Source organism: Rhamphochromis longiceps, linkage group LG6 (genome assembly GCF_057381845.1).
Source record: "Rhamphochromis longiceps isolate RC_006_pf linkage group LG6, R_longiceps_female_GT1.1, whole genome shotgun sequence".
NCBI lineage: Eukaryota > Metazoa > Chordata > Actinopteri > Cichliformes > Cichlidae > Rhamphochromis > Rhamphochromis longiceps.
The window spans coordinates 25,309,486-25,331,512 of NC_140562.1; the positions used below are offsets into that span (position 1 = coordinate 25,309,486).

The 22,027-nt window shown below is 39.8% G+C and overlaps 1 protein-coding gene across 1 annotated transcript in view; it reads left to right on the forward strand.

Moving 5' to 3' along the window:
* Window positions 1–22,027, forward strand: part of dlc1 (DLC1 Rho GTPase activating protein) — an 86,605-nt gene that overhangs the window by 16,724 nt on the left and 47,854 nt on the right. Inside the window, exon 5 of the mRNA XM_085409857.1 lies at window positions 8,888–8,921. Coding sequence (XP_085265983.1) covers window positions 8,888–8,921 — 34 coding nt within the window. The remainder of the gene's footprint in view (window positions 1–8,887; window positions 8,922–22,027) is intronic.

Here is a 22,027-nt window from a genome sequence, read left to right on the forward strand (position 1 = left end):
GTTTTTATAATAACATGTCGTGGCACCGCCCCCAAATCACACCAGCCCAATCATCAATGCGATTTACTGCCTCCATATGGATATCGCTGCTTTTTTTTTTTTTTTTTTACTTAAATGAATCATACTTTTTCATCCATAATTACATTTAAAAAATCGCTTCACTATTGGTATCGTGGAACGCACTGAGTCAGTGAATTGAAGCGTGAATCGATTTCATAGAGGACACTGCAGAACGTGTAGCAAATATTTGCAAGATGATGGTACTTGTTGACACTAAATCATGAGGATGACTGTAAAATGCAGGCATCTGGAAATACCCCTACAGATACACAGATAATGAAGTGCAGTAAATCACAGAACAAATAAACAGCGTCTCAGGAACACAGACGCACACATGAACCCACTGTAAAACCAGGTGCAATTCAAGATACACTCACTGGGGCGTGCGGTTTGAGGTTTTAATTGGGACGTTTAAGTCAAGCGTGTGTTTGCATTTTTTTGTTTTCCATCCGTATTTGCCTTGAAGTTAGATTACCTCAGTCAAGAGATACTTGAACCTCTTGCTCAATTCTTCAGCTTTCCTTAATATCTTAAGGAAGGAATGCAGCCCACTGGTGTTTTGTGTTTATAGCTAGATGTGCTTGTGGCATTTGAAGTTGTACAGGTGAGGGGTTTACAGTTAGGTCATGCAAGAGAAGAGACTTGAGTGACCTTCTTTGACTGGATGTAGTGCCCTGAAAAGCGAATGGTTAAACCTAAAGTAGATGTTACAAAACCGTGACCCCCGCGATCGAGTAGCTGTTTTTGCCACAGCACAGGGCCACCATAATCTTGTGCAGAGGATATTCTAATCCCCCTTGTTAACCTACTCTCAGCTTTGTCCTTAAAAATGTCAGCACCTAATCCTGTGGGCAGCATTGTTGTTGCAGTTGGGATCTTAGCTTATCCCTATTAACTCTGGTCCATAACCCACAAATGTGACCTGGTGAGAAGAAGCAGGTGACACATTTAGTGCCTTAATGAGCGTAGTGACACTGTAGAGATGTAAAACTAAAATTATAAAACTAGTTTGTGTGGCTTAATCAGTGGTTTCCGAACTTTTTATCCCACTTTTTTCACATTGCCCTTTGTGGAGCTACTTTAGAGTACAATCCAAAAAGCAATAACTAGGCTTACAGAGTGATTAATTAGTTTTAGATATGATTGTGCGTATGCCTCGATCTGGTGCCAACCATTCTGTTTTGAAAGAACCAAAAAATGGAGGGAAAAGAGCTGCATCAGTATATGCTCTGCATGTTCAAACATATGCCTAAGGTGTGGTTATTTGTTCTACTTGTCAAAACATATACATTAGACTGCCTGCTTTCATAGCACCTTATCGGTTTCTTTATTCGTAAAAATTAAAACTTTTAAAATCATATTTCTCACTTTGCACATTTTCAGCTCAGATTCTTTTTGGCACCTGCTTGCTCTGGTTCTGCTGCTCTCATTAGGCTTGGTCATACAACAAGCATGAAAAGGATTATTGTCCCTTAAGATGCATAAAGTGGTTTCCTTAATGCTTTACTCATATGAGGTAAAGCAATGGCATTATTCAAAGAGAGAAAAATAAAACATTTTCCTTTTGGGAGAAAAACGGTCCTGGTCGGACAAGTGAAGAGTTATTGTCTTGTCTGGTGATGGAATCCAAGGGCCACTGAACAGTTCACAGTTTACGCTCCACCACTAAACCCTTCCACAACAGCGCCTGAAACCAGAAGTCCGTTGCTTTGGCTTACGTGTGTAAACAGAGTCAGATGTATGGGGCTGTCTGCGTTTGTGCACATCTCACCCTCTCTTACTCCCTTTCAGTGGACATCAGCACGTACAGAACATAACTCATGACTCAAGGTAGGGCGAGGGAACAAAGTCTCAGCTGGCAGTCTCGTGCATGTGTGTGAATGTGAGTAAGTGCACAGGTTGTACGGTGAAATCATTAACCTCGTCACACAGCTAAAGACTGAAAGTGCACCCATTCGTGCTGTAGGTTTTACTTGAGCTTTTTACTGCATTAAAAGATCACAGTAAACGTCACAGAGACATTTTCAAGCATCACCTCGTTTTGCGAGGTCACTGTTAAATCCAACATCTGGACGCTACTATACTTTTTCTACAAGAAATGTTCCAGTGGATCATTAAACCAAGTCATCGCATCACTTCCTGTTGACACATTCTAAGTGTGACATATGGAGACTATTAAAATGAGGGAAGGGGATGCAGGGGAGAAAGGAGAAAATGTGTGGGGTGGATAACTGTGTGTGTGGGAGGGGGGCTTTTCTGGAAAGGAGAAGGTTAAATGAAATTGTTTCCCACGTTTCCCTGCACACATGGAGTCTTGGGCTCTGAATAAATTCCTTTGTAAATGCAGGGCAAAAAGAGCACATGAATGCCAGTCAAAATACAGTGAGTTCCAGATAACATCTCCAATGTTCCTAGGAAAGCACGCACACACAGTCAGATGCATTTCTCTTTCCTCTGTCAGACACACACCTTAAGCATCTAGTGCTGGAGACTCAAGCTTACCTGGGCATAAGCCATCTGCACCGATTTAGCCATTCGCGTTAAGTGGCTGAGAAAAAAGTTTGGGTTTGCCTGAGCCCCCTAATCCTTGGCCAGCACAAACCATGGGTGGTCACACACACTCGCACATCCACACAAACACACACACACACACTCATACACACACTGCAGCTGCAGTGCTGGAGGGGGGTGGGGATGAGAGGTTGGCGGTGGGGTTGGAACAGGCCTGGTGGACTGCTTGGGTTTGTTGTGCAAGAGCCACATGCCAGTGGCTTGCTTAACAACTCTGACTACCTCACTCACACAGAAAGGCATGCCACACACAATGAGGGGCCATTACTAAGAGACAAAATAATATTTGTTACTAGGACTGAGTATTGAAAGTCTTTACTTATTTGTCTATAAGCTGTCATGTTTCCATAGTACAAGATAAATTAACCTTTCAGTTACTGAACCCAGGCTTTGAACGTCTCTTCAGCAGGCAGCAGACCATCTGTGAGGAAGCATCGGCCATGCTTCAAAGCCTCTTTAAAGATAGCATTCATTTTTCTCAAGTGGTCAGTCTGTTACACAAGTAACACATTATTTGACTCATCTAGCCATTTTTTTTCCTTGAAAATAGGTTGACAGGTTGGTGTCTGATGCTGATTAACACACCTATTACTGGTTGTTCGTTCGTATGTCCTTAGCATCTTACCTTTCATACCTCTTCCCATTCACTTGTCTAGTTGTACATTTTCTCACATTGGCTGTTGTGGATGTCCCAGTGTAACTGCAGTTGTTATCATCTAAATTCTAACTCTTAAATATCAGACAAGCTATATATTATTGAGAACGCTCCAATGAGTCTGCGAGCATTCCAGGAGGGTTAAGAGTGGTTTTGTAATCCCCTCTCATTACCAGAAAATCTGGGCAAGTACGGACCGACGTCCCAAACCAGATGAATGTCAGAAGCAGGGCTGATGTCACAATACCAGAAATGTAGTAGTTGGTAACAGCACCAAACCCATGTACTTTAACGTAAACTCCTGTATTAAAAAGTAATTTTTTATCACCAGCATTGTTGTAGCAGACCATTTATTTAACACTTATTTACATTGAAGGTTTGTAATTAACATATTCATATAACATGTGAATGTTCAAATTCAAATTTTATTTATCACACACACAACCATGCAAAGTATGACATGAGGTAAAATGCTTGTAGCTGTGCAGTGCCCTGTTTCAAGTGAGAGAGGGTCGCCTCGGGAATGGCGTCTGGTGTTAAAAATCTGCCAAATCAAACCTGCGGGATTCATCCGTTGTAGCGACCCCTGGTGAATAGGACCTCCCATATTTCCATTATACAAGGATGGTCCAGCAGAGGTAACATGCATGTAACTCTGCTCCAGCTTGCAAAGCTCTGTTGTCAGATGGAGAGAGTGTACAAAGTAAGTGCTACAACCGGCCTTGGGCCATGCTTGCTTGTGCTGTTGTTGGTCAGTCAGTTGCAGAAATGACTGACCAACAACTCCACACTGGGGAACTTCACTTGTTACACCAGCACAAAGGACAGGAAGAAAGAGTGAAGGGTGAAGTTCTAACATTACAAAAAGCTGAGGTGAAAACAAGTGTTAAAAGCAATGAAAAGTGTCCACTGCATCTTTCTCTGCTCTCATGCTATATTTGTTTAATCTTTGGAGTTTTTTACTCAGTTCTCCTGTTCCCAGTGAACTCCACTATTGCTTCCTCCTACTACAAGAACAAATTCTGTTGTGTTTTCATCATGTTTCCAGAATTTTGATATCAAAGGGTGTCACAAGCATCTGTTCTGGGGACATATACTACAAATAGTTAGATAAATATTTTAAAAATATATACCTGATTCCTGCTTGCCAGGAGCACTTAACAAACATTAGAATAACTGAACAGCTTTTAGAGTAAGGCAGTAATATTAAGTGTCAAAGTTCTCCATACTATTCCAATCAAAATATCCAAAATGTTTAGTAAAGTAAATACATACATAAATACAAAAAAAGTTTCATACCTGGATTTTTGAAATGTATTCACTAAAAGTGATTTGTTGGAGAAAAAAAACCCAAACCAAGACAAAAACAATTTCACCGGCCTGCTGCTTAGAGTAATGACCCTAATTAACAACCCTACAGTGTGTAATCATGCAGGCACGCATGCTTGCAGGCCACTACATACTCATGAGGCAGACGCATACCGTACCCCTTGTGCCCCAACACCAACCACTTCCAGTAAATTAGTGGCAGTAAATGAGGCAGCTGATGCCTGTGTGCTGTGCAGCCTGCAGCTCCCCAGTGGACACTTGACACGGCCTGGGCGACCCCACACTGGGAGAACCTGCACTGTGGCATGCAGAGTGGGGGAGAACAGAAAAGCATTAAGAAAATATGTGAGTGTGGTGCAGTGAAATCACTGGTACTTACGTGTATTCGTTAACATTCTTGTTCTCATAAATATATGAACATATTTCTAAATGTATTCATTATCTGTAATTGCTATCATAAAGTGAAACGCAACAGTACGTGAAAGCTGAGGTTTACACTGTGTGTAAGTGATCTCATGGGTCACTGAAAGGAACCCGTGGTGTCGTGTTTACACAATAAGATGGGTGCACTGGTGAACTGAAATGTCTTGTTAGACCTAAACAGAGAAGCCACACAGACCTCCCATATTTCCATCCTTCAGAGTTGTAGATGAAAATACAAAACATTAGCCATTCAGATTTTTTTTTAAAAAGAACCTTTTTGCTACAATATAAAGGAATAACATGTCTTGTACATGTACAAAATCTGAGTTAATGTGGTGCTGTTTAAATATAAAACGCTGTTTGAGGATATATTTTGGCATTTTGGTAGTATTTCAAATAAAATTGTATATTGTGGCGAAACAAGAATAATAAATACTGTTTCTAACCTATATCCAGCTGATGAAAAGGCAAAAATGGAGCAGGTGGCTTGTGTTATCTTAGCTGAGTCTCATACCATTCATAATGTTTTCCTGTAACAAAACATTGTGGCTGAAAAAGCAGAGCTAATATTACCCGTGTGCAACAGCTGAAACAGCACTGAGTATAAATGTATGTCTGGCATCACCTCACTGCTGATGTTCTGTTTGTTCCGGATAATTTAATGACAGGAGCCTTCAGCTTCTCCCTGGTGTCTTTTTTAGGCTGTTAATTAGCAATAAATTGTGAAGCTGTTTGTCCACAGAGGAAACTTCACCCGTGTTACGTCTGAAAGTGACCGACAAATGATTCACTGCTGTTTCAGCACACATATGATATGTTACACATGTGCAGACATAAACACGTACACATGCATACTCAACAACCATAAACAAATGCATCGCCAGATAAAAATCTAGTTACGATTTTGTGTGGATTTTAGTTTAAACTATGTGTGAGCAGATAATTCACTCGGATTCTAAAAACTGGATTTAGGACCAAGATAATTCATTTATCCAGCGTGAATCAGCAAACACGTTAGCAAAAACAAACTCGTGCATAAGAGCAGCCATTGTGTTTATACTCGCCAGACCGTGTCATACCTGTGGTTATTCAGTCATAAAATACAGGGGCTGCCTCTGAGACTGGAGGAGCAAATCGCCTGTAGCCATATTTTTTGCTCTGTAATGATTAGTCATGTTTCTTTCTTGAATGTGACCGTACTGCAGCCTGATGCCAATGAAATTAAAAGTGATTAATAATCAAAGTAATGCTCCCTTTATGGCAAAATATATTGTGCTCATACTAACAGAGAAAAAAAGAAACATTTACAAGGCCGGGAGTTTGTATTAATCAGATTTGTAAAGTTTAGTGTTGACATCAAATTTCAGGAAACAGTGGAAATTATTTGGTTACTAGCGTAACGCCGGTTCTCTGTAAGCTTATTGCGGTATCTCGTCATCCAAAAATTACATGTGATAAATGATGATAGAGGCATCGTATTGCATTGTAGTGCATTCCAGCTCAATTTCAAAATTCCTAGTCAGAATTTCCAACTGGAACACCCCCTCAAATCAAATTTCCAACTCGAATAGTTAGAGCAGCCCCACCAACACTGACTTAACAAGACATGATGGCAGTCGTGAACATATGCAGTAGTAAAACAGTAAAGATTTAAAACTGTACAGCCACTATTGTGTATTTCTAACTCGATAAATAAGCCATACGCAGAGCTCTGACTAGGCTCTTTCCATGATCACGCTGGAGATCTTTTACGTGCAAAAAAGCATCATTGCGCTGTATTTCTTGTGATGCATGAATAGTTCTACCTTGCTAGGAAGTAAAACAACTGACTTTGCTACTAAAACTTGCTCAATTCATGAGTGAAATCACTCACAGCTCTGAAACCCGATCTCTGAGGTAAATGAAATGCAGCATTAGTCCAGAATGTTTGAAATGAAATATGTTTACAAGGTAACGTGTTTCCCAACCTTACGGATGGTACAGAAAGGATAAAACACAAGTTACAAGTTGGTCTTTTAGGGAAACACTAAATATCTTCTTTCTTGAATGGAGTTTTTTCCTTAAGGAAATAGTCACTCTTTAAAGGATCTTCATTTTTTTGAGTCCATTATGGCACATCACCAAAGGACTCCTTATGCCAATCTCTGATGCCAGTATCACTGAGTAAGGACTCTCGGAAGAACAGAATGTGATCATTCTTCAGCCAAAGTGAGTGTGTGGGCAATTGCCTCAACTGTTAACCCAAACTACATGTTTCCAGCCAGCTGTCCTGTGGTATTTGTGCCACAATGTGGGTTTAGGCATTAGTAGGATAGGTCTTTCACTCCAAACTCATTGCATATGGGTGCACCCTTGGCATCACATTTAAATGCAATAGGAAAGTGTTATTTTTCAACATGCGTTTCCTAAACCTGTCCAAGTAGATTTTGGTGTCTAAACCTAAACTAATAAGCGAGTGAAAATGAAACAAATCAGTGAGTGATAAGTGAAACCAAGCTCTCAGACAGGACACAACCTTTGGTCTCTTGGCTGACGTTTTCTAACTTCTGCTGTTTTTTAATCACCTGAAGGTGAAACAAGAATGATTCATTTCTTTTGCTTCCACTCAATGTGATTAATTTGAATTTTGGTGCCATTTGAGGCATTATCGCTCTAAAAGAAGGATGGAATGAAAGAGGTCAAAGTTGTAACAGCATACTTAAACATCATTAAAGCTGTTTAGCTATTTCTGAGGGGAAAATAAACATTGAGTTGTAAACTCATCCTAATACAAATATCATATCGCATATAATATCACAATGTTTAGACTTTATGAAAACAGAATTCTTCTCTGGGCAGTGTGAGAGCATTGTAAGAATGGTCCTGCTTACTTTGTCTGATCTCTTCCAGGGGAGTTTGGATTAAACAGGTCAGGGTGTGGAGATCAGCAAAAGACCCTGAGGTCAAAAGTCAGCACCAAGAAAGACCTTTACATTCCAGCTGAATGCTCCACTCTACGCACGTGCAGACACACATGCACTTTACCACTGAAACGACACACAGACTGTTCTATTTTTACCCAGAAAGGTTGTTGATGCAGCATTATTTTCTAAAACCTGCAACAAATCCAAAAAAGGTCATATTAAGCAACTAGAATAATAAGAATCTACTACAGCTACAAAATGTGTTGTGATTTTATCAGTAATGTCTCTCCAGACGACCTACGTGAGAGCTGAATCAACATTAACTCACAGGAAAGTGTGCTGTGTGAACACTTTTAATGATGTGGTTTTTTCAGAATTCTTTGGTAGGTTTGTTATCTACTGTAACCATTTATTAAAATGTTTACACATCATAAAATTATGCATATTGGGTTTTGGCAACCACATTCCTGGTATCTCAAACCCAGTATGTCATGAAACAATGTGGTGTAATTATACGCTCCATTTAGGCAAGATTCTTAGAAGCATATATGGTTAATACCGAAGATCAACACTTATTTTTATGCAATGACTGGCATGCTTTTCTCTTTAGCCAGATGACCGACACGAACAAGCAGTTCAGCAAATACATACAATTTGCTGAGCTCGTGTTAAAACACTGGTTTATAAAACTGCAGATGCTCCTCAAATAAGAGGGATAACATGTAAAGGAATGAAATAAGTAGCTGCTGAAACACTGGAATAACACAGGATGAATGCTTATTTTAATTACACTCTCTAGGTCAAGGTTTATTTAGGAATGCTTACAAGTGCTAAGAAAAATCAAGCGAGTTTCCTGTGTGAATCACTCCGTGGCATCAAGTATCATGGAAATGCATCATAGCCAAGCTATCGTGACTATAATCTTTTTTTCTCCTCTTTTTCCCAGAGCACCCCCGTTGTTCCTGAGAAAGAAAAAGCTGGTAAGTGCTTGCTGTTTTTTCATTATCATTTGTGCCTGCCTAGATGAGAATCTTATTATAATTTTTTTTTTTTTACCTTGTTCATTTTTCGGTCACGTAGAAGTTGTGAAAGTTGTCTTCAGTGTGTCTGGTCTGCGCCTAAAGTGGTTTATGTGAGGAGATTCTTGACAATTTGCGATGGATCCGTTGCAAAGTACTGAGAGAGAAGGTGGAGTGTTTGACTGAACAAGGACAGACTGTGGTGCTATGAGGCTCTGGATATGAGTGTAGATAAGATCCTAGACTCATCTACGAAACCATCAAGCCTGTCGCCTTTCCGAGATAAGAGCCAGACTGGATGTCGAGTCTGTGCCCAAAACTTTGAACCTTTCCCTCGTTTACCTTTTGCCCTCACTTTCCAGACTCTGTATAAAAAAGAAAAATGGGGGAAAAAAGCAAATAGAAATAATGATCTTATATCAAATACATACAGCAGCACACAAGTTTCTCTAAGCAATATTTATCGAATAATTTAGCAATACAAATAATCTATTCTGAATGAATGAATCTGATGAAAAGACTTATTTCTATTGACATGTTATATCATTACATTGCAATTCTCCCAATGGGCCACTTTATTATGAATCGATCTAAAGAAAAAACTCAAATCTGTAGTGAATGCTCCCTCCACTCTCTATCACATAGTGCACAGGAAACTGTGGATGTACAGACCTACTTGCAGACAGACGGCAGGGGAGCAGTGTTCATTAAACACCCCCCCCCCCCCCCCCCCCCAATGTCGTCAGTATGCTGGTAAACAATACCGGAGAGGTGGTTCGACGTAGGAGATGAGGCTTTCATATTGCCCCCTGCTGTCTCAAAGCCTGATGAGAGTCCTCACTCAGGCTTGCTCTGTCTGTCCCTTTCTCTCTCTAATTAATACCACTATTGAATGGAAAATGTCCCAAATATGTCCTTGTGTCTGTGTGTGTGTGCATGCTGTGCATATGTGAGTGCTACCTGCATTCTAAGTTAAAGCTTGGGAAAAAAAAGTACTTTGGCAGCTTCAATGGGGTCAAAGTCTGTTCTTCATTTTTCTTAAATTAAATCACTCTGACTCCCTGTAAGCAAGTTATGTAACCTCAATCTTTGCGTCTGTGTGATAGGGCCCGTGGATGTGGATGGAGGGGGAGGATGGGGTTACAATGGGAGGTTTTTTGTTTTTTGTTTTTTTTTGGGGGGGGGGTGCACAAGGCCCAGTGTTCATTGTGGCACTTCAAAGCCCTCTCTGTATCGCCAGCATTTAAGGCCTCTTGGAATGACACATTTCTGACAGTGTTACATCACACGCCATGCCCTGAAGGCTCCTGCTGCACTGCTATGAAAGACAGCTCATTCATGGTTAATTTTACTATGTGTGCAACAACAGAAGCTCACTAGTGATCAACAAGACGTTTCCACAGTCCATGCTCCCTAATGGCACGGTTGATGACCTGCCTGTGGCCCTGGATGTACCTTAGCCAGTGTTATGGCTTGGCTGCGCACAAAGACCATGTGTCTGTTGCTCTGCAGAGCTACAGCTCCTGTCCTGCTGGTTATTGCCTGATTTTACAGGGCCTGCAAAGTACCAGTTAACTGTAATAGCAAGAAAAGACACAAGACATACCGCATACCATTGGAGGATAAGGACAGTCATGATGAGGTGAGAGATGCGATGTGTATGTTATGCTGCTGAAACTAAGAATACACTCAGATTTATTCATTTATTTATTCATTACCACAAATGTATTATTACTATAACAAAGAGGCAATTTTTGTTAAATAAAAAAAGCCTCTGTTTATCTTCAGAGGCAACTTTTTCTTGGATAAAAGATAGGAAGCTGACAGACTTGCCTCGTGGAGTAAAAACACAACAAGGAAAACAGCAAAGACAGCCTATATTGGAGGATTTAATATTTTTAATGCTTTCTGCTGTAGGCCTGAACACTTCAAGCACTCCTTTATCTGCTCTTTATTTGAGCAGGTTAAGGTAGCACATAGTTGGTATGGCTGGGTGAGGTTTAACAACTAGGGTTAGCTACTGTGAAGCTTTTCTTACAGTACTATTGGATCATCTGGGAGTAACCTTTATTGCCAATTTATGACTTAGAAATGTCGTAGACATCGCCCTCCATGTCATAACCAGAAACTGAAATGTGAAAGCAGAAAAACATAATTGTTTATTATAGCACTTGGTTAAATCCGTATCCAGTACAGTAATGATAATTATCTTACTGAAAACAAATCTTTTTTACCAATATCCTAAATTATTTGATTATCTATATTTCATAATTTGCAAGCTAAAGAGAAAATAGCTAACAGCTAAATGATGGTGTTTTAATTTTTGAAGACAGAGAAGACAGAGTGTAGCAGATAGAGCACAAAGTAACAAAAAAAGCTAAATGTTGGCATTTTTATTGTTTATGATTCAAACAACAGCTTCTGTTATTTGAACCAGTGACAGTGGTCTTGCCAAAACAAGATAATATGTGCTGCCTACAAAATGAAACGAATCCAGGTTCTTTGCTGAATGGGATCCAGATCCACAATATAACTTGATATCCAAACTAAGTTTGATAATAATAGACACTGTTGAGGGTAATAACACACAAGCTTAAACTGAATGTTCACTGATGTGAAAACTTGCAATGTTGTAAACATGTCAGAAATCCACGTTGCAGATTACTGATAGCAAAGTCGGTCTGTCTTCTGTGTTTTTTTCTTGGCTGTAGTTGAGTTTAGAGGCACCATGATCTGCCTAACTGATCTAAATATAAACCAGTGCAAATATAAAACACAATGATGGGCATCCAACCAATAGCAGGGTCAAATCCCGGCTTTTTACCTGGACCTACGTGTCTTGGCTAGCAGTTGGCGATAAGAAGAATAAGGAAACTGGAGGGTTAGATACCCTCAGTGGGATTCTTCATGCTCCGACTGTGAATAACTTGCCTCATCATGTCTGTCTGGCGCTGTTTTTTTTTCCTGTTTCCCTGTTAGTCACTATTCTTTCCAGTTACAGTGATGTTACTGGTATTTACGGCTGATGGTAAGATAATTGTTTATTAGAAGTGACCTGAGCGTTAAATTGTGGGGAACCCAGAATGAATCATTAGAAAATCTCACATCAAAAAAACTCCCTTTTGAAGGCACAGCCGTCTGGTCAAGTGAAAAGATATCAGCGTGTGGATAAAGTCAATAGTTTCTGATCTGTAATGTCAATATGATTCATGTGAAGATTTGAATCTGAAAGAAGCAGCCAAAAAGATGTTTTAACTATATTTAATAGTTTGACTTATACGCCACCAAATCACAACAGCAGTTGCCTCAAAGTGGTCTATTATATTATAAGTAATACACTTTACAATAAGCGAAAAACACCACACCAAGCAGGTGACCCCTGTGAACAAGCACTTGGTGACAGTGGGAAGGAAAAATTCCCTTTTAAGAGGAATACACCTTCAGCAGAACAAGGCTCAATAAATAGACAGAAGGCTTATTGTGTAAAAGAGACAGAACTGATCCACTCATCTAATAAAACGGGGGGGAAAAGAAATTTAAGTATATTTTTCTATTTTTTTTCCTTTAGTAGAAGTTCTTAGAAATATGGTGTATCTGTGAGGAATATGTGACAGACTTAGTCATCTGTGCAAACAAGTAAATCAGTCCTCTGAGCACAGATGGTGTCTTAAGGATCACGTTTTCTCTGCAGATCTTGTGACTGATCATTTTGGCTCCAACAGACCACGTTCCCACACAGCGTCCCACTTAATTCAGAGAACATCACAGTTAGCAGAGTTGAACAACTTGCTTTTCTCATTTGCGACAATTGCCTCTTTCCTGCAGCTGCGTGCCCTCTTAACGGCAGCGCTGTCATCTGAGAAAGCGCTCTGACATATGTAAACAAGCTCTTCGTATTTGGAGCCAAGTCAACAGCAGCTCATGACTGATGTTTGTTTTCTGCTGCTTGTTCCTCTTCTTTAATTGAGTCTGCCTTATCCCACTTTTTGCCCTCCCCACTTCATACCAAGTACAGGAGTCAATGTGTTTGTGCAAGGTCACATTCCTGGCCTCCCCCATCCGTCTCTGATGGCCTAACCCCCCCCCCCCCCAACCAGCCCCTCCTCTCCCCTCCCATTTGACACCCTCTCCTTTACTTCCTGTATGGAGACCTGTAGTGTAACATACTGCAGCTGAGTTGGTTTATATTTCAAACTTTTGAGTCTGAGGTGGAAAGATTTACAACTGCAAATCACAACTGTTCCCTTTGAATGTACATAATCCAGTTTCCTCATGCTTGATGTCAAAGGATATCTGGGATAGTTTGGAATTTTAAAAAAGTTTGGAAGCATTTGATCTTTCACTGTTCTGCTACTTCAGATTTCTGGTTGAATCATATTGTATTACAGTAAGTGTTCCTCCTGTGAATTTTGAGAGCTCTTTCTTTGGGCATCCATCTCCTTTACTGTGAAAAGGAAACCACACATGAAGGGGAATTTACAACAGGAACTCCTCCTGAAACTCCCGAACCTACAACAACAAAAGTCTCCCCTGTTCTATAGAAATAAGCCAGAAGAGGTGAAAGAGGCCTTGCGTCATCAGTCTTATTATAGCTGTTCAACAGCTATTGATTCAGTACCCACAATACATGCAACGTATGTAGAAGAAGAAGACTATCATGGAAGCTGCCGAGTAAATGTTCTACATGGATGGTGAGAAATTTATATTTGTCACTGATTTTTTATTTTAGTTTTTTGGTAATGGGTTTAGGCTTGATCCCAGTCAGAGACACAAATCCCTTTGGGGTTGCATCAGGAAAAAAACATCAGCAAAATCAAACATTTGGAGCTACCTGCTGTTGTGACGTAAAAGAAAATTGTCTTTTTTTAGTCTTTTTGCATAAAGAAACCTTTTTGATATTGGTTGTATTTTATTTTTAATGTCACCATTTATAGAAACTCATGACATTAGGTTAAGGTTGAGGTAATAAGTTCTGTTGTGGTTTAAAAAACACTCTCTGACCTTTCTGGCACTTACCTTCTACCTCCCTGTGTGAAGGGCGGGTAACAGGTGTAATGTGGGTAAAAATTTCCATTTGGCGGGTAATTCTCTGAGGTTGTCCACCACAAAGGTGAGTAAATGGAACAGGGTAACTGCAGAGAGTGTATAGAAGGTCGATAAACATCACATGTTTAACAAAACCATCAAGTTGGTTTCATTCTTGAATACATTTAATAGCAAAGTAGATTTATATGAATTATACAGGTCCTTCTGTTTGTTCATAATTTGTTTCAAATAATGACCATGTCTTTAAGGTTTCATACATAATTATTACCTAAATATCTATGTAAATGTATGTATGTAAATTTGATCTCTGCGATGCTTAGCCAGTGGATTGGCTTGTCTGTCTCTTGGTCAGGAAACCAAAAAGTTAGTTTTAGACATCGGATGTGAGAATATTTTTTGCAAAGGCTTTCATCACATGAAATAAATATTTTTTGGTTTTTGCTTCAAATAAGAAACATGGATAAGTTGGGAGGTAACTAAGTAACCAATTGATGCCATTCTGGATATGTCACTCCCTATTCTCTTTATTATCATTTTCAAAGAGGTGTATATCCTCTTAAATATATTCTTTATCTTAAATAATCCTGGAGGAATTTTCATCCATAGCCAGGAGGTTGTAAATCTCCCCAGTGATGATGGTGTAGCATGCCAATGCTGTCCCGAGGCTAATGAATCAGTCCTGGCTCAGCAGGCTCTGTCACTCCCTGGCTGGTTTATTCCCCTTGTTTGGTTGTCAGGGAGAGAGACTGAGGTTCACTCAGATTCTCACTCAGTCGGTGGATTTTTTTCCTTTATATATCTTAAGATGTCTGGGTTTTTTTTTTTTCCGTGATTTCGGAAACTTCATTTTTATACCTTGAATTAACTGGTAGCTAGCATGTGAGGGAGTGTATAGTTCTGCATCTACATCATAACCTACGCCATAACTGGAACTCCATTTTAACCCTACGCAGCAAAGTTCTGCGTAACCTGACGAGCACCTCCTGAAAATTGTATCTACACGTCAGGTCAACGCGTAGCACAATGACTAGAATGCCGTGGAAGTTTGCAATGTGGGGACAAAAGAAGTTTCCGGTTACTATGTAAGTTAGGATGTAGGTTTATCACAGAAGTCTAAATCAAGCTTAAGAAATCAAGTGGGTGGTCACATCAAAGGAACTTGCACACAATTACAGTCACACTGTGCCACACACACACACACACACACATAACACATCTTTGGCTTTTCTGCAATGGGCGCATTGTTTTTCATAGACATTTTGATGGAAGACCCTGGCATACTGTTCCTATGCACTGTTTGAAGTCTTCCCAAAGCACAACACCCCTGTCTCCATATCTGGGTCAGTATGTTGGCATGTAACCCTCTCCAGACTGTATTCTGTGGATTCTGGTATTCGTGCACACTCCTGGCAGGCTGTACACTTGTTTGACAAAGGAGGCATTTGGCAGTGCTTTCCTTCCTGAGGTGTGAGACTTGCATTGTTTTCTGCTTCAGCATATTTACCCTCATATCCAGGTTACAGTCTGCGTATTGCCCCCTATCACAGGTATACTGGAGACAGAGAGGGAAAGTCCACCAATATGTTGTGATACACACACACTGACCCAGAGGGTTTCTGTTTGTGTCCTGGTGTACGCACACAAGCGCACTCGCCTGAAAACAACAACTCATGTCATGTGAGTCAAACCAGTGTGTGAAGGAGGAACGGAAACTCTGATACTTCCATAGTTTCTTTTTCTTTATCACGCCCTAATCCTTATTTATTAGGTTGTCCAGGACATCAGTCCACAGTTGTGGGAGCATGAACTAAAAGGTTGTGAAAAGGTTAAGATGCAACAATCCAACGTTATGAGTCTCAGCAAACCCCGGGAGACCATAAAGTCAACTGGCCGTGATGAGCACAATGCTATCTTGAAACTGCAATTAGCCTAAGCATTACCTTCACTTGCTGGAGCAATCAGCATGACTGGCTGATCTTTCTCAAGTGTGAGCTTAGTGTGAAATGTAACAAAATGCAGTTTAGCAGAACACAAATAGTCACACACACACACACACACACACACGAGTATGAGACTGTTGGGTCTAAAAGACGATAGAGTGTTTTTAAGTTCAGTAAACTGTGAGATATTAACTTTTTTTCTGGTTGGATGATTATTTGGGGGCAGCATAACAAACTGAATGCAAATGAAATTATTATCACCTTATAATATATTTTTCTGCAGTCTTCTTTCTGGTCAAACAATCACTGTTTGTCTTGTCTTTTCATTATCTTCTGAAGAAAATATGTTGCGCTTTAGCTGCTAAATTCTCCATTGCAATCACTAGCTTGTTGCTTGCCTTTGTACTGAAAATAATGTCCTGTTGTAGCTGGAAAACACAGTTATCTCACTAAATACTGACTTATGAGTCATTCAAGCACAACTTTGACTCAGGTATGACATATGACACAAGAACTGGACTGAAAACCAGTGGCAACAGTTTTTATGTAGTGATACATCCAAGTCTTTGAAACAAATCTTTATCACAACAACAGGTGAGGTCAGGAGAGAGGTACAACAGAGCCTCTGCAGCCATCTGTAAAACATGGCGAAGCCTGTCGTAGTTTGGAGCTGCATTTTAGCCAATGTTTGTCACAGTACGGCTGTGTGCAGGCAAAAGTAGGACCCAAACGCAAACTCACAGAGACAAAAGGTAAACTCAAAAAACACAGCTTTATTGCTGGCGTGGAGTGGGACACGAAAAACAATACAAAATAAACTAAACTGGAAAAACTAAAGCACAAGGAGCCACAGGGAAAAATCACACAGCTATGATGGAGGACGCAACACTGACAAAGAGAAACATGGGGCTTAAATACACTGAGGGATAACGAGGGGGAATGAGCCACAGGAGGAGAGCACAGCTGAGAGTAATTAAGCAGGACGAGGCAAGGGAAGCAAAACTAGAAACATTAACATAGAACAGACTGTGAAAGTAAAACAGGAAACACACTGACGGAACTCAAGACATGTGAACTTAACAGACTGGGGGAGACAGAACATAGGGATCTGAAACATGGAACAGAAAGGAACAGTAGATCAACATGAACATAACAACGCCACAGGGGAAGAGTAAAACTGAACACGATTAACACAGAAACACCAGACCTCTTCACAATAAAACAGGAAACATAATGAGACGTAGACATGACAACCCAAACTTCACAATGTAAGACACAGACATGAAACACATGAAAAGCAGGGGAGATTTACCATAGTTGGAAACACGAGGGGAAAATAATAAGAACTAGAAACACTTAAGCATGATAACAAATGAACTTAGGAACCTGAAGGGCTTACATAAACTAAAACATCAAAATGAACTAAAACTCAAAACACTGGGTCATAAGACCCAGGATCGTGACAATGTTATTGCAAGTCTTTTTAAAAGTTATGGGATTATGAACACAGAAAACCACATTATGATTTTAATCTATAACACAGTACCATCTGGAAAACATCTGATTGGCAACAGCTCGATTTGTCAGCATGACAATGATCTCAGAAAGAAAGAAATCTGGAGAACTGTTCCTGAAAAGATTACAAGAAAGATAGGTTGAAGAATAAAGGTGGTCATAACAAATACTGCAAGTATTTCCCAGTTTCCTAGCAAGCATGCTAATGGATGCATAGGAGGTCATTTGGGATTTAGTATTTTGCCCAAGGGCAAATAGAGAGTAGAGGAGCCAGGTACCAAACTACTAACCTTCTAATTAGTGAATGACCCTCCACCTTTTGAACCACAGCCCTTAGTTTATTGATTGGTGAATTTACAATTGCAGTTTATGCAAATTGGTAAATCTAAAAGCATTCAATTAAAAAGAAGTTACCATTTCACATACAGGTAACAATATGAGCCTTTTTTAATGTAAAAATAGAGTACTAAGCATTAACATTAAAAACACAGCGTAGCTCTCGTGCAAGTTTGTGTTTTCTTTGTCTTTACAGCATTTTATTAAATTTGCATGAAATATTAAAACCATTTAAAATGTAATAACAAACTTTTATTTGACTGAAAGGCACATTCCTATTTAGATTTTATCTTTCAAAGGCTTAAAGTAGCTTGTGTAGCCCCACCTTTGCAATGTGACACCAAATCAACACCAAAAAATAAAAGAGTACAAAAATCAGTTTAAAGTTTTCGAAATGTTACTACAGCTTCTTTTTTTAAATTCAGCCAATGCTTAAGCTTCCTCGCTGATCTCAGAGAGTTGTACTTGCTAAATAGAAGCCAAATCATGATTATCCGATCAACACCGCGGTGGTACAAGTAGTAACGGATTGTATTATGCTGTTTTTGGCCATTTCAGAAGCTTAAGTTTGGTTATGTAAGAATCAGCAGTGCATGTGTGTTTCTCAATAACTAATAGAATTTACTTGAGCTTGTGTTTATGGACGTGTGTGTTTGTATGTGTTCACTGTATGTTCTCGTCTGTCCATAATATATTTACAGTAAGTCATGCTATGAGTCGGACGGTTTAACACAGGATTGGCTTAGGAAAGTGATTATTGACTGTTGGGAATGACAGAAGTTTTTGTGGTCAAAGCAAGTTAAACTCACTTTTTTTCACTCTTTAATTGCTTCTAACATTTTGTCCTCTCTGAGTGGATCTAGATGTTATCCTGCACCCCTTCTTTGCCGTCACTTCCATTTCGTATTATTTCTTTAAGGTGAGGGCAGGTGGAACTTCAGAACAAGCATGCTGGCTTGGAAATACATTATATAACAGGCATTGATGCTCCTTGTGTCTAGACAGGGAAGGGCAGGTGTAAATAGACTGGATGTGAAGGAAGGTGGAACAGTTAAGAGGCAAAAATAGAGAGACATACAGGATAAAATGCAAGTCGTGACTGTGACCCACTCATTTATTCACAGAGAGGGATGAAGCTTCTGTCAGAAAGCACTTACTCACCTTAACACACAGCACTACACACACACACACACATACACACACTCTGGCAGAATAGAATATGAGAGCATTGCAGCACTGGCTGGATGTGTCCCAGCAGTTACCGCACTGATGCCTGCTGCAGCAGACGGGAGTGTACAGTCCAGACTCGAACAGAACAGAAGGAGAAGGAGAAGCAGCCCAATGCAGAAGATAGCTCAAAACCAGGTAGATGCAGAAACTAGTCAGATTACGCTTGGATATTTGAGCACTGATGATAGTGATGTTTAAGCTATTCCAGATAGATATTATCCAATTAACTGACGAGAGGGAAATGCACAAAAGACAACTTAGTCAGGAATAAGTGTGCAGATAGAGTGGGAGTCTGACATTGGTAAGCTTAGGTGGATCACCATGTCTCGCTCCATGAGGCTGCTGCTACTGCAGAGGTCCTTCAGTGACCACATCAGGTCCTCTACCTCCAAAGCCCTAGATATGCTCAGCAAGCCCGCTCGAGAGGCTCGTCTGGCAGGTGAGTGGCAAAAGCATGTTCGTGTTGTTGCTGGTTCAGTGTGCACATCCTTTCTTCTCGTTACTTTCCTCTTAACGGTTTGCATATATGAATGTTTAGATACAAAACATACACGTGTAGTTTATCATCTCTAAGATGATGCGCAACATTATGACAAAAATGCATTGTCATTGTCTCAGAGAGGAGGCAGGATTTATGGCCAGGCTTCTGTAAAGTCAGCTGTATTTCTGACAAACAGATCAATAGAACAACAGCTGACTGGGATTTAATGGATGGGTGGGGTACTGAAGCTCAGAGAAGGAAACAAGCAGTTCGGATTGTTTTGACGGGTTTGTGTCATGTTTAGAGCTTTCTCGTTTTTGGTAGATGTTCGTGAACATGGCTGACGCTTTCTTTTTAAAGAGAGCAGTGTTGCTGTCATACCTACTCTGTCTCTCTAGTGACCAGGTTTGGCCCATGTATAACTAATGAGTTGGTTATGCACACATAGGACTGAGTCCATTAGAATAGACTTCCAGGTCTCTGGTAAGCTTGCTTTTAAATAATACAAATAGTCCCTGATCATATAAAAGCAGCAGCACAGAGAGTGCATTTACAGAGATGCTCTTTAGGAATGCTGGCCCCAGATGGCTGACATCCACTACAAGTTCAGGTCTTTTCAAAGTGCTTTTAAGAAAAAGGTATCTTTATTTAAGGCCACATTATGTCCTTGCGTCATGTTTAAAATCTGTGTTCTTTGCAACTCAGCTCGGTTGTTGGATGTGCCTTTTCAAAGGGGGTCACACAAAATCCCCATCAATCCAGAGGTGAGTGCCCTGTGGACCTAACCTCAGTAGAAGTAAAGAGCACCAGGTAATAAATATCCATCGACAAACACTTCCAGATATGTCTCACACTGCAGCATAGATCACTATCTTACATGAAAGAGAGAAGACTAGAGAAGTAGGCTAAAGAATTATGACAGGATCTAATTACAGCTCTCCTGTTGTGACACTAATTTCTCCCTTTTGTTTTTTCAATACATGTCACTTCCTCAAGATTTAAGCTCAGTTTTAAGGCTTTCAACAGCAAATGTGTATGTAATTAACTTTTGACTGTGCGTGATGTCATTCATGACATTAGTGTGCAGGAACATGTTGTTCTGAACCGAAACATTCATAGTTGTGCCTTAGTGTGTTTGGAACCAAACAGGCTTAACACGTCTTCAGCCCCTTAATGAAGCTTTAATGAAAGTTTTCTATAATCTTTATGTGTGAGTCCAACATTTTCTCTTGCTGCTGGAGATGACAGCATTTCAACAAGACTCTTTTTAGTCCCTTGTAAAATGATTTCTCATCTAAATTGACCTCTAGAGGACAAAAGATGGGTAAGATGATATTTATTTACATTAACTCATGACAATGACTTGATTTTGGTCTGTAAACCTTGATGACGCATGTGCATTTTCTAACAAACACCGACAGTATGATCCTCAAGGATCTCACTTCTGCACAGTATCACACGTCCTGAAACTCAATAGCCTTGTTGACATTTCCCACCCTTGTCATCCTTACACTTACATCACATATTTAAGTGTGTTTACAGCTGAAAGGAGAAAGATGTACTCAACTGCAGAGTTCATCCACTGACAAAGCCCAGCTTCTAGTCCAGTCTTTGTACACACTGTCTACTGGAGACGTAAGCAAAAAGATCACCGCTTCCTCAAGCTATTTATTCTCAAGACCAACTTAAATCTGCCTACTTTTTCAGTACAGCGTTTCTTTAAGAAGCAATGAATGCAACATTTAGGCCACAGGTATGAAATTTAACCATGAAAGTCAGCAGATAGTAAACCAATGAGGCTGCAGACAAAAGCCATTCGAATGTTTTCTCAGTCAAAGGCGAGAGACGCAGTACACCCGCATGTCGCCAGTCTGACATTCCTTTTTTTTCTTTTTAAATCAAATCTTGCTGAATTTAATTCTTATCAGCCTAACAAAGGTGTCATCTATACATATGCTAACTGTGCACTAAAACAATGCATGTGACCTGAAGTTTCTCTGAAGGCTGTATTTAGACAAAATTCACATTTTGTGTTGAACCTCATTTTTAACATTGTGCCATTTCTGAGATGTAATCATGGATTGCTTATTTCTGCTCTACATTTGCACCATGTTTGGACAGCTACCATAGAGGTCTAACTACTTTATCTCTACTGTAATGCTCATAGGGTAATACTGTTGCATAAGAACCAGATCTTGATCAATAAATCTATTTATGAAGGGAGGCAACAGGTGTATTAAGTTGGTTATTTTAGAGCATTTCAGCAATTTCTTTAATATTACTACAAGACTAAGGCACTGTTATTCACAGCAACCTCTTAAATCGGTTGCCGTGTTGAAATTAGCTTAACTTTTATCTATATCTTCATGAAAGAATTCAACTTCTTGTCCGAGCCTTGACTTTTAAGGTCCCAGTAACCGTATAATATAGTGTAACCTATTCCTAACTTTTTATTTCATATTTGAGTCTATCCAAAAGAGCCACATTTTTCCATGAATATTACATATATGTTTGGGGTT